Source organism: Heptranchias perlo, chromosome 9, assembly GCF_035084215.1.
Source record: "Heptranchias perlo isolate sHepPer1 chromosome 9, sHepPer1.hap1, whole genome shotgun sequence".
NCBI lineage: Eukaryota > Metazoa > Chordata > Chondrichthyes > Hexanchiformes > Hexanchidae > Heptranchias > Heptranchias perlo.
This window is the reverse complement of record NC_090333.1, coordinates 61372968-61390246: the sequence shown is the minus strand read 5'-3', so window position 1 is coordinate 61390246 and position 17279 is coordinate 61372968. Positions and strand designations below refer to the sequence as shown.

General features: G+C 41.1%; 1 protein-coding gene across 2 annotated transcripts in view; it reads left to right on the top strand.

The window, feature by feature from the left end:
• Positions 1-1695: 1695 nt before the first annotated feature.
• The window catches only part of nr5a2 (nuclear receptor subfamily 5, group A, member 2), a 180619-nt gene continuing 165035 nt past the window's right edge, over positions 1696-17279 (top strand). Inside the window, exons 1-4 of one of the 2 annotated variants that reach the window (XM_067990618.1) lie at positions 1696-1868; positions 6263-6388; positions 11085-11203; positions 12183-12324. In XM_067990618.1, the coding sequence (XP_067846719.1) occupies positions 1805-1868; positions 6263-6388; positions 11085-11203; positions 12183-12324 (451 nt within the window). In that variant the 5' untranslated portion in view covers positions 1696-1804. Of the gene's footprint in view, positions 1869-6262; positions 6389-10534; positions 10677-11084; positions 11204-12182; positions 12325-17279 lie in introns of those variants that run through there. The other variant, XM_067990619.1, reaches the window with a different exon arrangement.

The window sequence follows — 17279 nt, the reverse complement described above, 5'->3', positions numbered from 1 at the left end:
GGGAAAATACAGACAGAGCTAATTGGATATGCTATGCTTGCATGGTCTCTGAGCTGCTGGGACCAGAGAAATCTCATACCGAGAAAACCTACCTGCCTCACATATATAATGTAAAAGTAGTTCAGTACTAAGGATGGGGGTAGGGAAAAACTTTGCAGAAGCATTTCTCAGGCAAAAAAGGATTGTTTCTGTTCTGTGGAAGATATGGGCTTGATAGGATGTTTCCTTATGTTTTTAGGCAACCCAAAGTATTTTAACCATCTTAGTATTTGAACTGTGGATGTTCATGCAGCTCCCTTGCACTGTTAGGCTCAGCAACTCCCCAAAGTCACTTTTCCTAATATTACCATCACCACTCACCATTTCAACATAAATATTCAAGGAAAAGAAACCAATGGAAATAATCATCCATTTTTGTTTCAGTTTTTAAGTTATTAATTATGTGTAACTGTTTGAATTTAAACAACTTTGAAACAAACAGAACAAAACAAAATGTATGGTAACGTTAGCCATGATCCTTTGTTACATGCTTGATTTTTAAAGGTTAGCAACATTTTCTCTTTTCAGAACAATAATGGAACTGTACTTGTCATTTAATGTATAACTAAGCCATAGTGAATCAGTATGGAATGATTGATAAGGCTGGAGCTGAGTCAATGCCTGGGAATATTTCCAGTTCACAGTACTTAGCATTTGAAATGAGCAACTCTTTTTGTTCCTCTCCCCCATTTATAGATCTAAATGCAAGTTGTTATTATTTTCTTCCCTTTCTCAAATCTTCTACCAAGATAAACAATTTCCCAAAGAGGACAAAAGAATATCAACCTGGTCCCAGACCTCTTGCAATATTAGATACTAGGAGGCATGCAAGAGGAACACTAGTCGGTTTCCTTACTCTGTCTCTCTCACCCCTCCACTCAACAACTCTCCCAGATGTTCGTTGAAATTGGAAAGAAGGGAGAATCCATACAGCACCAACGTGCTGAACCGTCACACTGCTGAGCCCTTGTAACAGCGTTGTCTACAACCCTGGTTAGTTACCCCAGTGGAATCTATCCACCTTATTTTATTATTGGCTTCCGGCTGAAAAAAAATGAACGGGTAATTACAAAAATAATGTACCCAAAATGTCTGATCCTTTTTTGCAAAACGACATTATTGCAAGACAAGTATAAATGTGACTAGCACTGATCAGCAGAAGAGTGCTGAAACCAATCAAAATATCTACAGTCTACAGTTCACTGACTAAAGTACTAGTGTCACGAAAACATTGAATCACAAGGCCTACGTTTACAGATGCCCGACTACGGTTAGGTCAGGTACTTATCCACTGAATGTGATCTCTTGACCCTCTCTCAGCACCTAAAACTCTTCTATTGAGCCGGAGGCCTGCAACATCTCTCACTCCTGCTCTTCTGGTTAATCATTTCTCTGCCATTATCTGAACAGTGTGCTTATCTCTCTTGCTTGTCAGTTTATAACAGGGCCTTCTTATCAACCTGCGCCGCATCATGTGGTCGTGCTGGGCCTGTAGCTGGCCTCCAATTTTCCACCCTTCTGACTAATGACCAGCGTGTAATGGTACACACGGTTTACTGCAGGTCACTGATACTAGAAGCAGATCAGAGTCCAGCCAGGCACATGCATTGCATCCTCCCAAAATCTTGAATGATATTTTAATTTCAGTTTCTGCGAAGGTTACTATTGCACGTTCTCACCCAAGGTCGACAAAGTTTACAAGCTGCATCAGTGCCAGTTGATGTTATATGCTGCACATTCAAGGGCGTCAGATTGGTAGCTAATAATGTCTTATGGCCCTTCCTCCGGCATCAAACGGGCGTCCACAAACCATGACCTAAGAACTGTTGGTAAGTGGGACTTCATTTATTGAACTTTCCGGTTGAGACTGAGGGGGATACAGAGATCTGACAGGACTCGAGCATGTTACAGGTAGGTATACCTCACACACATAAGCTGTGTGTTGGGGAAACAGGGTGGGATAAGTTTGTCATATAAATGAGAACCTTCAAAAGTCCGACAGCAATTCATTATTGCACGTCTCTTCAGAATAGTAGTTAGACTTACTAAAGAAATCTGGCGCTCAAAAGGTCAATGCAATATCTTTCTGTCGGTGGCTTCTGATTATTTAAGTCGTCCTGGTTTACTGATATATTTTATTGCGTTGTCACTTCTTCTTCATTATTTTGCCACTGCATTTAGAGCCCTGAGAATTCTTGTTTCATTTAGAGATGGACAGGTGCGTGTTCTTTCGTTCTACCGAGAGAAAACGCTTATTTAAAGAATTTGAACCGTGTCTAACAGAGGCCTATAGGATTCCCTTGTAAGAATTTGTTTTTTTTTGTGAATGGAGAAATGATATCCTCATATAATGCTACTTAAGGGAAGTGTTACCTTCCGTCTCCTGGAAACACTGGAGATGTTTCAGAGGACCTGAGTAGACATGTCAACGTTATCGTGTTCGATGATGAGGCCAAACACGATGTAAGATATGAGTTGATCCGGTGCCAACGACGCACGGTAATCGGGCTGCTCAACAATGTCCGACTTCGTGGCTTGAGATCTGCCCAGGTCCATCGGGGTTGAGCCAGCCGCTGACTCTGCCAAGCGTTTGGTTACATGACTCGAGAGCCTGGGGCTGAGGCTTCCCGGGTCAGCAGCGATCGGTGTCTCGGTGTTGGTCACTGATCCCGAGAAACTGCACCGCACTCGCCATCTGATTATTTCTAAATGGTCCCGTAGAAGTGACGGTTGGCGAAGGACAAACCTGGCTTTTCGTGTACAAGAACGCTTGGGCCGTGCCAGAAAGTTCACTCGGGGTAGACTACTTTAAAATGTCAATTGAAGATTATAAACCTTCTCAGGTTTAACAATTATATTTACTGTGGAGTGCCCCGATAATATAAAGTACACTGGAAGTGTTGGTAATAAGCAGAAAAATATATGCCTATTGATGTGTTACAATATTGAACATCTGCATCTTAAAGAGAACTCAAAATAAACATCAAACATTCAAACATTCTTCCACTGAATGCCTCTCGTGTAGACACTTCCAACATGTTCCCTGTGAGTTGGGGTTTTATTTTAATTTTATTTTCCTGTGCTAAAAGCAAAACTAGTCACAAATCGCCCTTCGCTTATTGGCAAAAGTGCATGGTGATTTTATACAGGGGGAAAGAGTATTTAATCCCTGCATCGCCATAACACATCTCTGGGCAGTGATCCCAGCAGTAGATCCACTGTATCCAGCCACACTGTGCAAAGGACAGGATTGAAATTATTTCGACCTGTTCACTTTTTTCTTTCAAAAAAGGAGACAAATGGCAACTGCAAAACAGCCTGGACGTGGTATATATGTGAGGGAAGTAAATACTAAATCAGTAAATTATAGGAAAATCAAGAGAAAGGACATCCAGAAAACAAAAATAAACCGAGATTGCTATCTGTTTCCGCACGTGTCGTTCTGGCGATAATGCCATAGCGCTATTAAAATAGTGATTGAACACTACCAGGGAGCAAGGTTGATCACTGTATTATGCAACTATCTTTGTAGAAGTGTTGATGGTTTATTAATGTAGGCACGGATGGACTGATTGACAGGCAGATAGTCTGATAGACGGTTGACAGACAGATAGTCTGATAGACGAATGACAGATAACTGTAGAAGTTGCATTGCTTACCAGTGTCGTAATGACACAAACTTGTACTGCAATATATTTAAATACAGAAAACGTAGCATCTTGATCGAGTTAAAGCTGGGCTTTCTTTAAATAGCTGTTATCACCTAATTGCTGTTCAGTGCCTTGTATTGGTAATGTATTTTTATTATTTAGATATATTTATCAAGCCGAGAGAAAAGAGCTGATAAGTAAATAAAAGTATTGGCCGTGTAAGCCGAGGAGAGTGGCGAGCTGATAGCAATAATTAAATTTTGCCCTGTGTTTTATTCTTGGCTCTGTTGGATTTGTTGGCAGATTCTCGAGAGTTGGATGTAATGTATTGGCCGGACAAAGAGAGAAAGAGAGAGAGAGAGACCTTTCCAAGTATGTGAGCTGTCAGGAGCCGAGGAAAGAATAGCCCGGCAGTATTAATGACTGTCTCTTTTCAAAGGGACAATGCGAGCTTAATATGGGCCACCTCGCTCCGGTTAGTGTTACACTTGCAGTGGAGCTAGCAGACAGCGCATATGAGGTTGTTTGGTTGAAATATCTGTGGAGTTTGTTGAACTCCCGTCAAATGACAATAATCTCTCAAAACGAAGAGATTAAAGTTTAATATCACAGGTTAATTCTACAGCCAGGTGCAATCTCCTAGAACTTTCAAACGGACCTTTTTGGGGGAAATTGAAACCCGCCAGTTTATTAATGTACAACCACGATTAACTGACGAGCATTAAACGGATGAAGATATGTGACTACTTCCCACTGTACCTTTTACCTCTACTTGTCGCACCTCCAGTCTCGCCAATCAGCCACCTCCGGCAAGAAGGGAAGGTCTGTCGTACTGAATTAATTGAACCAATGGGATTTTTTTGGTATGCAATATTCAACAATTAGTAGACAATTTGAGAAAAAAATATGTGAACGTGTCAAAGTTGCAGCATCGAATACAATGTGCAGCGCATTCATCTCCTAATCAGAATCAAGCAGTTATTTATAAACAGTTTCATATAACAGTGTTCAAATTGTACTGTACTTTAATAAGTCAGAGATACGTTGCCAGATGAAGCCGTGCCTGTTCCCTGAGGTTGATTGTATTAGGATTATATAGAGCCGGATTAGAATATTGAAACGGGCGTTAGTTACCAAACTTCTCAATGGAATAGCAATTGGCTTTTTCGCAATTTTTTCCCTCTGAAAATCCAACTCAAAAATTCCGTTGGATTCACTAAAACCGGCATTAACAAAGCTGACGGGGACAGTTGATATTTGGGTTGTATTTATATGAGGAATCGGATTACAGAAGTAAAAACACGCTTATACTAAAACTATATATTTATGCCCAAATTACACTAGAAGTAATTCAAAAATATTCCGTTATTTTGCACCCTTTATGATTGGCATCCCATTTTGAAACTTAGACTTTATATTGAATTAATGTTTCTGTAAAACAAAACTTTTGGGACATAAAAAAACAATCTTAAGTTGTTATACGGTTACACATTTTATGGTCCATATTTGCAACTAACCCTGTTTTAATCTCTGTAATGGACTGTGTATATATCGTTTTAGAAATACCGGGATTCAACGACTCGCTTTTGATTCATTAATGATTATAATAACGCGGCCAGGTGCTTTGGAAATGCCAGATACAAATCCTTGAGCTGGAAAAAGTGCTTATTGAGCCAACTGGTTTACAGCTGTACGAAACGAATCCCATTCCCAGCTCGTCCACTCCCCCAATCTCATAACATGTTCTTCCACTGGAATCGGTTTCACGCTGATGTCCCTCCAGGGGCTAGGATCACACATCTTTGAACGGTGCTGCCAAAACGAATCTCTCAAATCCGCACTTAACTATCCAGTGATTGTGAACTGTGTGAATTCCACTTGCTGTCAAGCGTGTTCTGGGGCTGTACTTGCTGATGTATATAGTTTCTTAAAACTTTCTGAGTGAATTTATGTGGCTACATGTCATACATCGAAGAATAAAAATCTGGGAATGTTCTTCAGTGGACAAAAGGATGTAAAATTGGCGTGTGGTGAGCTACCAGTGATACAGTATACAGTGCAGGTACAGGACGGGCCAGTGAGCAGATTATTGTGATTTGATTTTCTTACTCCTTATTCCTGGTGAAATGTTGATATTATCCGGGGTGGGGGGAGCGGGGGGGGGGGGGGTGCTCCCGGCTCCAAGTATTTTCTGATTGGCTCACTCGACCTGACGCTGGGTCCGACTGAAGACCCTATTGGTCGGCGGGCTCCAGGTCGCTTGTAATCAAGTCCAGGAAAGCGCGGGTGAGGAGGAAGCGAAAGGTTCCAACTTCACACAACCTCTCAATGCATTAGATACAAACACCAGAATTAGCCCGTGTCAGTCTGGTCTGGGGGGGGGGGGGGGGTTGGGGGAGGGGGGAGGGGGGGAAACGATGAGTCTCGACTGTTGCTACAATACACGCTAACAAGAAAAAACACACACACACACACACACACACTGCTCGTTCAGTTGCGTTCGATCTCATCTGCAAGTCAAGTCAAGTCAAATCTCTTGTTTCCATCGCGCTGTGTGTCTCTTCCCCGTTCAGGTCCTTGGCTGGACGGAGCGTCTCCCCACAGCCAGCCCCGGAGTAGTGTCATGCTGCCCAAAGCCGAGGCAGAATCCATCGGTATTGCTCGGTCGCATGGGGATCGGATGCCGGAAACTATGCACGGTAAGAGAACTGCGTTTTGTACTGAACAGCCTGGTCAATTAATCGATTTAACAAACCGGTAAATGCGTTCATCTGAGGACACCGGGAAGGGGGGGGGGTGGGGGGTGGGGATGGGGGTGGGGGGAGAGATGGTTGAATCTGGTACTGAACTAACGCATGTTAGGAGGAATATTCGGGCAATTAGCTCAAGATGTGTCCAAGAATTGTTGTTGTTTGCGTGCTCTCTGGCTTGTGAATCTGAATGTTAATGAGATATAGAAAGACTGTTCTGTTAAGGTGCTCAGAAATCCTGCAATGCTGAAACAAGAGACTTAACTGGTATGAAATTAGACAGACCTAGTCCCAGGTTGTTGACAGATAGCGATAGCACTGGTGTGCATGTAATTTCAGGTGAACCCGCAGTGCCCTTTGCAAACTGTCAGTTTCACATTAAAAGTTAATTCTTTTATTCTATGTGCGTGGAGTTGATTTGTGTTAAAGTGAAACTACCAGGGGGTAGAAGCGCCGGGCTGATTTCAGTTAAGACTCAGAAGGTTTGATTTACAAAAGAGAGACACCGCCGCTTTAAATCGGGAGATGCCGAAGCCAGCGCACTAAAAGTCAGTAGCGAGTGGTTAGCGGTGAAATACTTGAAACTTGGGGAGTTGGCGGACAGTTCAGTTTGCCGAGAAGGGATACACTTGGATAACTAATTTCACAAAAAAAGAGCGGAAGCAACTCTGTGTAGTTGCAGGAGGTTCAAACGTCGCCTTGTCAAAAGCGTCACTGTTAAAAGTGAAATAAACCACACAAATATGGTCGCATCAACTATTGGTATCTGAAAGAATTGTCTTCCTGCTCGTAGTTTCAGCTTTAAAATCCCCCCTACAGACCAGGCCAATGGCATGTAAACCCACCAATCAGGGCACAAGTGTCCTCGTACAGAAACTTTGCGCCTGGTGTTTCTGAAAGAAAAAAGATTCCGATTTCGATATGAATTGGACATGAAATGTGTTTTGACAAGACAGGCAAACTTGTTACTCTTTTTGGTTAATTTCTTGATATGTGGATACATTTAAACTAAACCATAAAGCGCGCTTCATTTTCTTGTTCCCAGGACTGAGATACCTGCGCGAAAACCATTTGACTCTTAATCACGGCACAACCTATAATTCGAAACAGCTCTGTTCGCTGTCTATCCAAATTTATCGGCAAATCTCCGTGTCGGTTAGTTCTTTGATTTTCGTGTTGAAATGATTGGGATTGACGTGAGGTGAGGTGAACGGGACACTTGGAATGGCTGCATTGTGAATCAAATTAGGCCTTTCTATGGGAATGCACAGCTTCAACTTTACCAAAGATATCAAGGAGAGGAGAGAAATGGAGACACGGTGCATATGGTCACAAGCGTGCGGCCACATCATTTATTTATATTTTACCTTCCCCTCCCAAAACTTTATGCTTCTTCACACTCGGCAGTGACGTGTGCTTGAATTATCTTGACCAGTAATAATAGCAACAGAACACCATCATTTTTTGTCACAACTCAAGGAAATGTTCACTATTCCCTTTTATTAATGTTTCCGTTACATCTATTTCAAGGAGGGACCAGGGCGCATTCGGGTATTTTATGTGTTCTTCAGCCCCATCAAACAGATCATCAAATTGTTAGTGACTTTCTCTCCCATTTACGGTATACTGGGTTTCAGTTGCCCTTTAAATATTTGGAGAGCACGAATCCAACCCGTTGAATTCCACTGAATAGCGAAACTCGAAAGTCAGGTGTTCGGGCAGGTTGGCTGCATGCGAGGTGTCTGCCTTTTCAAAACTCCGCAGATGTTCAGCCTTGTTTTGCCCAGTGCTGAGAGTTTACAAAACACCTGTTTGGCGGGACGCACGTGCGCATGTGTGTTATTCCAACCACTTTAATTCAGAATATTACAATAAGCATAAAAATAACGAGGCCCAGAAATAGACCCGCTCACATTGTTCTGGAAATAGCCGAGGCAACAGCAGGGGGTTCGTCTGCTTGTCAAACGAAGCGCCGCCGCGCTGAATTTCAAGCAAGCCGGTTACTTATACTCAAAAAACAAATTGGAAGTCGATAGGGGAAAATAAAACAGGCGGTCGATTCGCTGCCGTCCGTTTTACGCTGCCTCTCAAGTCCCCTCACGAGAGGAAGAATTGCTTTGTGAGACTGAAGCGGCTTGATGAACACTTGCACATATATTAATATAATAACTTAAATGGTCAGTGTAAGCAGATGGGAGGTGCCATTTAATAAGACGCTTTAATCCGTCGCTTTATTCACATTTAGAACTCTTCAGATCTCTCAAGTCCAGCGGCAGTTTTATTTTTGAAATGACACCTAAAATGTCCGATGTTAACATTTCACCTTTCAAAAAACTTTTTAAAGAATGTGAACTTTTAAACCGTCAACACTGCCCGGAGCCGAAGGAAAGGATTAGACCGTTTGCCATCGAATATTTCAGTAATTACAGAGAGCATCGAAATACTTGCATTTGTATTCAATTTTCACACCACAAAACCAAGACACATGCACATATATGTACGTATACATATATTTCCAACCACTTTGAGGTAAAATGTTTTGAAGATATATTTGGGAACAGATTATTGAAATGAGGGATGCCTGTCTCTCTCCCAGTAATCAGTTTCAGATCAATAACAACATTCAGCATTAACCACTCGCACAGTTCAGGGGATTCGTGCTGATTTGAAGCGGGAGTGGGGGGAGTGTCAGTGAACAGAAAACTCCAGCAAGGTTTAAATATATTTTGAAAGAAAATGTATCTTGATGAAACCAGGACAATCATTTGTATAACGGAGACAATGCATATTTTATTGCATGACCTGCGCATTGAATTGACGTTTATAAAATGCTTTACATGGGATACAATGGGAGATTTTAAATTTCATGTGAACAAAAATCTATTTTATGGAGCGTGACTTCTCTTTAAAACCCAGCGAGGCATCCTCTTGTATTTGTAAATTATCCAGTGCCCAGATCTGACAATGAACTAAATTCCAGGCAATCTTTGGCACTGCAGCCAAGCCAGCAGACCCAGAGGACAGATACCAGTATTTCCCTCGCCAGGACGCCTTTTTGAGATATTTCTTGCTCCAGTTTTGTGGCCGATGTGATTCTGCTCGACTTTTGGCTGCTTTTTTTTCTGGCGGGCCGTAAAGGTGCGGTTCTGCAGTTTATAATGAAGGGCTTTAAAGGTGGGGTTCTGGCAGTTTATGATGCAGGGCCTTAAAAGTGAGGTTCTGGCAAGTTATAAGGAAGAACCTTAAAGGTGAGGTCCAGGCAGCTCATAATGAAGGGCCTTAAAGGTGAGGTTCTGGCAGTTTATAATGAAGGAGCTTAAAGGTGAGGTTCTGGCAATTTATATTGAAGGGCCTTAAAGGTGGGGTTCTGGCAGCTTGTAATAAATTGCCTTAAAGGTGAGGTTCTGTCAGTTTACAATGAAGGGCCTTAAAGGTGAGGTTCTGGCTGGTTTGAAGAAATTGTACACCAAAAACAGAGATCAGTCATTAAACCTTATGTAATCCAATATGAGAATTATCACAGCGCTGTTCACATTACTCCCTAGGCGCAAAATGCACAGATTTAGCTGTTTGGGGTTTCCCACTTTCATTCTAAAAACAGCACTCCTGTTTGGCAAGACTGCCTGCAGAGTCTGTGAGAATTACTTTTCAACACTAGAGAATTTGTGGGATATAAAGTCGGATATAAAGCAGGAATTAGTGAGAATTTAGATCGCGCTTGAAGTTGTGTCATTTTCTGTACGTTGTGATGAATCAAAAACATTTGTAAAAAGTGCGTGGAATCGTTTCAAAGGCGCGAAGTCGAAATTGAAAAGTCTCGTTTGCAATCAAGTGGGATCCGTTTGGTTTATTTTAGCCAATCCGAGTTTCGGTTACCTACATGTATGACAGCGCTATAGGTAAAGAAAGTGCAGCCCTTCCATCTGGAATCCTATTTTCCTTAAAGTACTAAAATCTCCCTGCCCTGTGTATTGTACAGGCTTCCAGTGAAATCTACGAGGAAAGGCAAACACGCATTGAGCAGCTGTCTGAATTTCTATAATGATCTCGTCCCGATAAAGTTTTCTTTCAAAAGTTATTTACATTTTATTGCAGTCACTTATTCGCTGACGCCAAGCACCTAAGTCAGTCTGAGCGCAGAGAACCACACTACTTGCCCGAGTTTGAATTCTTGAAAGTGACCTGAAATAGTGTTGAAAAAAAGGACACAGCAGTTTTTATCAGTCAGTTTCACAAGGTGCGTTACCATTACATGCACGTTTTGCTTTTTCTACGCCTGCTTTCTATAACTAAAACTGTATTAAGATTCCAGGTCTTGTTATGTGATGGTCATTAACCCTTTTTTTAATGGTTACGACACCCCCTCAGCTTGAGCAGAATAAAAGTGCCCCTCCCCTCTCATACCTTCCCCCCCATTGCTCCCATCATTTTGGCTGTTGTTAGATTCTCCGAAGTTCTTAAGTGTCTTGAGGGAAAGGAATAAATCGCGTGTGCCCCCGCTCCCTCCCTCCCTCCCCGATCGATCGATGGTGTATTCATAGCGGAACTGATTTACACCCCGGCGCGGTGTAATTACAATTGACTTATTTTTTTTTCCACACTAAAGTGCTCTCTGAAGAAGTGCCGTTTTGTTCTCTCTCCGCAGCCACCCAGTTTAAGATGATGGAGTATGCCTACGACGAAGACCTGGACGAGCTGTGCCCTGTTTGCGGCGACAAGGTCTCCGGATATCACTACGGTCTCCTCACCTGTGAGAGCTGCAAGGTTTGTGGCGTCCGCTTGACTCGGTCTGCACGTTCCTCCTTGGCCGTTCGCGGTCCAAGTCGGAGAGTCGACCTTGGTGGTGGTGGTGATGATTTTTTTCCCTCCCACGATTTTCTACATTTTAACATACCTTTAGTCCAAACTTTGCAAGTTTCAACATTTTTTTTGTCCCCCCCTTTCACAGGTGGAAAGGTTTGTAGCATTTTATTCCAGCATCCTTTAGTTGCCTCTTATGTACTGATTTGGGGAACAGGGTAGAGGGCAGGGGGGGGGGATATCTCGATAAGACAGAGGGGGCATCCCAGCAGGGCCCGTGACACCATTTCACACCATCCCCCTTAATATGTAGTCGATCCGAATCTGGTGAAAGTGCGAAAAGTCTGCAGATTTCAATCCGGTTTGAAACGAGAGAGCTGAATTTTAAAGAAATGATTCTCAGTTTCCAAAAAAAATTAATAAAAAAGGGACAACATCTACTCTAGGCGGACAGTTATATTTTTGTTATTTCTTTTCGCAAACGGTAAGGGGAAGTCGGACAAACTCCTAGCTCATTGCCAGAATATTTATCCATCAGTTTTATTGTTATTGCTGCTTTATTAGACATTCTGACCATAACTTGGAATTAAAATGAAGGGGACTGCATCTCCGGCTGACCTCCCGGGGCGCATTTTAACGCCCATCAAACGCCAATCTTTTACTCGGCATTACCCCAGCTGAGCAGTCTTACCGTCTCACTCAAACGATGCTCAAATTAGTCCCATTTGTTTTAGAAACCAGACAGACTCTCTTAAATGAGGTTATTTGAGTTTGATTTGTTTAAATGACAGGGGTTACCCCTTACCTCGGCGGGTGAACTGGGGGTGGGATCTTCGGATTGGAGTGCTCTTTATTTAACCAGGCGCCGAAGTGAAAGAATGAATGTGTTTTATGTATGGTTGCCACAAACCAATGTTATCTTTCTCTCTCCCTCTTTTTAAAGGGTTTCTTCAAACGCACAGTTCAAAATAACAAAAGGTACACGTGTATAGAAAACCAGAACTGCCAGATCGACAAGACCCAGAGGAAAAGGTGTCCCTACTGCCGCTTTCAGAAATGCCTGAGCGTCGGGATGAAGTTGGAAGGTAAGGAGCAACTTCAGAACCAGTCAGAGTGTCCTGCCCACCTCTACCCCGCTCCGGTGGGTTCAGGCAGGGTCGGAATGATTTAACCTACCGGGACATGGGAGGGCTACAATTTGATCACAGAGTGAGGTTTAAATAAAACAATCCGGATAAAATGTATCTACAGGAATTGAATATGCAGACAGTTCTCATTTTATTTCATTCTCAATTTTAATAAATGCGTGTTCGTGCTCAAAGGGAGAGGGCGGGTAGCGCAGCCTCAACGCCGAAAAAAGACTTTCTATCATATTGTAAAGTATCTAGTGTGGAGTTAAATTGTTTTAGCAGACCTATAAAATACACAAGGGAGTTGGTTTGTCAGAATTACAGATATAGTGTTCTCAGATATGACTTGTGCCAAAATTGAAATCGGCACAACGAGCGGTTTAATATCCTCCCGCCTCCCCAAAACGTGGAGGTGTTTGGTTTATAAGCTGAGTCACATATAGCAATGAGCGGACCCACGGCTCCTTTCATTAAAGCGAATTTGAAGGAACTCCAAGGGACTTGGCATTTTGTCTGATGTGTCGGTTGGATTTGACACGTTGACACTGAAGTTACCCAGGAACCGAAACAATGTTTCAAAAAGCAAATAAAACTGTTTTTTGAAATCAACAAATTAGCATGTTATCTGATTTAAAGACATCTAGACTGGATTTGCAAAATGCTTGTTCAATGTTCTCCTTAACACCACAAAATTAGTGACATTATATATCGTGGTGCCAAAGAGAACGCACACGCGTACAATCTTTAATGTATACATACTATTATATATATATTATAGTGTGCACGTTAAAGATCATTAGTTGAAAGCAATTCCTGTAAACTAACGCACATTTCAGGGCTTTTGTGCAGTAGTTCTCCTTCCCATTCTAGAGCCTATCTTGCAATATTCTTCGTTTGGCCAGAATCCTTTATAAACTGTAAGATCGCGTGGAGGCTGATTGTAGCTTCACCTTTTATCTATTTGCATGCTGACTGTGAATGTCACAGTCGATTTCCTGAATTGTGGCTTGCTGATAATCGGGCATCAGTCAGCTACGTGGCTTAACTTAAGCAATTAAATTGCTCATTTCTGAATTTAGATACTGGGCCGTCCAATATTATATAATGCTATATCGACAATGGATTCAGGGGCACATATATACTTATAAAATATTTCAACTGGAACAGCCCTATGAAAATGTTTTATTTAATCCTTATATAATGAAATTGATAAAGTGTGCTCATGCATTGTACCGTTTTAATTTACATTAAATCCAATATCAATGAACAATACCTAGGCTCCCAGTTATCCCTGCCGTGCTTCCTCAGCATTTCCTAATACTAGGGGTGTTGTGTCTTTTTTATTACGTTTTTTCGCCAATTTTAGCTGGCGACTCGCCTCCGTTTCTTCCCTTAAGGTCATGACTCCTTGCTGGGATAAGGTCCCATGGCTGACAGTCATCCTCTGTTACCTTGCCCAAATGGCTATCATTCATGTGTGCGTTTTTACAAGTGCCAGTCAATTGCAGGGAACATCGCAGCTGAACTTGATCCTGTCCTCATCTGATATCTAGACTCATGCACTTCCAGCAGGGGCTGTTGGATAGGGACCAAGAGCAGGAAACCTGACCCGTTTTCCCTTCCAAGGCTTCCCACTCCTGATTGCTACCCTAGGGACGCCGAGGCCAATTGTACCACCCCCACCACTGCCCTGGGTGAGACAAACCAGGGATCCATCCTGGGACCTGCTGATCTGTTCAGTAGGTGAGCTCTGGGCTATGAAGGGGGCTCTATTACTTTCATTTGGAGTTCTTAGAGTGTTGAGTACTGCTCTTGAAGAGTCTAAAAAGACTTATCATCACCCAATGAAAATGTGAGACTCTAAAGTTGTACGGCCCACAGAAATGAAAGTGAATTGATTTTGACACATTTGATTTTTAAATATTAGAGACAATAATTACTTAAATTACATTTCGAAACTGTAATTTGCCAATCAGAATCAGACTATGAATCGTTGTTGCACCAAAAACGAATAGAAACTAAATTCCATTTTTGTCAACTCTCCTAAATAGATTAAGAAAACAAATATGAGGATCCTTTACCAGGACTCTCACTCAGAATCAACCCATATCATTTACACATCACCTTTCATCTCCATGTGATGTCTTGGCACCCTACCTCATCCTAGGTCAATCTAAGTCTCCACATCTTTCTAAGTCATGTCACATCACTCCAGGTCATTCTATTGTGCTCCTTGTCATCCCCTTTCACTCTGCATCAATTTAACATCACACCATTCCATACTATTCCACCATAAGTTACACCATAGGGTGAGAATTCCTCATGTCACTGTGTATTTATGTATATTTTCTCTGTTCAATAATTCTAGTGGAGTCATAAATACAGGTTTTCCAAGGTTTCTAATTTAGCTAGAATTTACAAAGCGAGGACATTTTCATAAGTACACTTATGTTGTCACTACATATAGTAGGCAGAAGAATTTTTAACCCAATGTACATCACTTTACATCTTATCTTTATACATCATTTTAATTTGATCATCACTCTTCATCACTCTGCATTACTTCTTTCCATCATATATCACTTGATTCTACTATATCATTCCATATCCCTATACAATTTTCTACATCACTCCCTACAAGTGCATGCTACCCTACCTCATTCATGTGGCTATATCACCTTACAATCTACACCACTCCACAATCCTCCACTTCATTCCATATCAATATGCACCATTTGACATCAATCTGTTTTACTTCACCTCACTGCATGTTACCCTTAAGGAATTCCCTTCATTTCAGGGATGAGATTCAGGAACACATCTGGAGTCATTTGTAGTTGCACTTCATCATCACCTTTAAATGGTCACTTGTGCCTCAAACTTGTTAGGAAATTACCATTAAATTTTCGGTTCCAATGCAACACATTTCCTGTGTAGTTTGGTAGTTTGATCATAAGTAAATAAATGGAAAAGGCTCTCAAAATAATTCTTCTATAAACGTTCAAAATTAATAGATTTAAAGAAAAACAAAATAAACTTTAAGGACTATTTCTGAGAGGTTTTTGTTTTTCAGAATCTTATACAGTCTGAATTGTGTGAAGCTCATATTACATCACCACAATGGCATGTCCCATTGCATGATTACATGTTCTGGATTTCAAGGCAGCCCCTGAAATGGTTCTGAATCAGCATTTCCATGTCACAGTGCGTGCTGCCCCCAGCAGTAGTATGTCTTTTACTCTAGCATGACGGCATTTTTTAACAGTTTTTCCACGGTACTTAGTGATCTGGAGATGAATCAGCCTTGAGCGAAAAATTACTCTGATTTCTCCCTCAATAGTTGTAGTCAAATTCTGCATTTGGACTTGACCACTGCAAGATTCTGAGCTGTTTTTATAATAAATATATATAGATAGTCAATAATAAATTAACAAACTATTATAGGCACATAAATGCAAGTACTTGACCGGGTTTCATGAAGCCAAGAATGTTTTCCCAAGAGAACTCACAATTAGTTACTGGTCTGCATTCTACCTTGTAGGTTTGAACCTCTAATTGTCAAAAGTTCTTATAATGGATACATGAAGCCTGTAATAAATTTTTAATGTGGCACTAATCCCTAAGATAAAAAGCTCCGATTGTAACCTCAAATGTGAGTCTCAGCAGTCTCAACATGTCACGTAGCTGTCAGAGGTTCCTGTTTTTCTTTAGTCACCAATAGATGAAACTGGCTCAGTGAGAATACCTTAGTAGCCGTTAGATCTGTTCAGTGGTGACAGACACTACTGTGACAGAGACCATTAAAATGACTCCCAAGGCATCTGTTGAATTGGATTTGTTTTAATTATTTTTTAATTCCAGAGATATTAGAAGACATAACAGTGAGCTTGTTTTTTTCACAAGGGAAATATTATAATGGTGCTTTACTAATGCATGACTACTGTATAATACTATTCAAGCAAAAGGAAAAGAGGACAGGAGGAGGCAGAAACACAGATGCAAAGTAGTGTAAGGAACTGAAAATGAAGATCAAATATTTTCTACCTCTTTAATGACAATAAGTCCAGCACATCGAATTGGAAAAAGGGGTACATTGAACCAGAGACAAATTAAAAGGTTTGAAAGAAACACCTGTTTAAGGGAATTTCAGAAGAGTGCAATCATTGTAATAACTACCTCTTGATTTAAAAGTATTTGTCTTTGCATAAGCACCAATTGAATGCATGTAATGTAAGGATAATTCCTTGTCTCAGTAATGTATGAAAGAATACTCTGAAAATCAAATTGATTTATAAAGAAGAGGCTTCTGACATTAATAGGGCTTGTTACAGAACCTGGTCATACTACAAACTCGTTCTTCATTTATATGCACAGCATACGTCAATGTTCCCTTGTGTGGATGTATCCCTTACTGCCATTATTGAACATAAATGTTGTTTGCCTCAGTGATGATTATTCAGTCAATACAGAGCAGGATTGTACAGTGATATTTTAACATACTAATATATAGTCGCACGTGTGTGTGTGTGTCTGATCTGCTGGTTTGAAAGGCTTGCTTCTGTCAGATGATTGTAAACTGACCTGAAGCTTACACTTATGCACACATTTTCTGCAGAATGAAGATCTCTATTTCAACATGAAATAATGATCAGCACATAAAGTATATAGGCAGGATATGCATTCCTGCTAGAAGGTATTAACTTCACATGCTTTATATTTTAAACTTTTGGGATGCACAAAACATAACCTTCCAACAAATATTCTTGAACCAAGTAGGTTTTGAGTGCACAAAATTTATTTCCCGAATACTTCATTATTTTAGGGAAATAATGTTTGAGAAGCAATTCAAAACAATTGGAATTTTTGTACAATTAATATACATGTTCTTGTTTGTGCATCACTTAATGTAC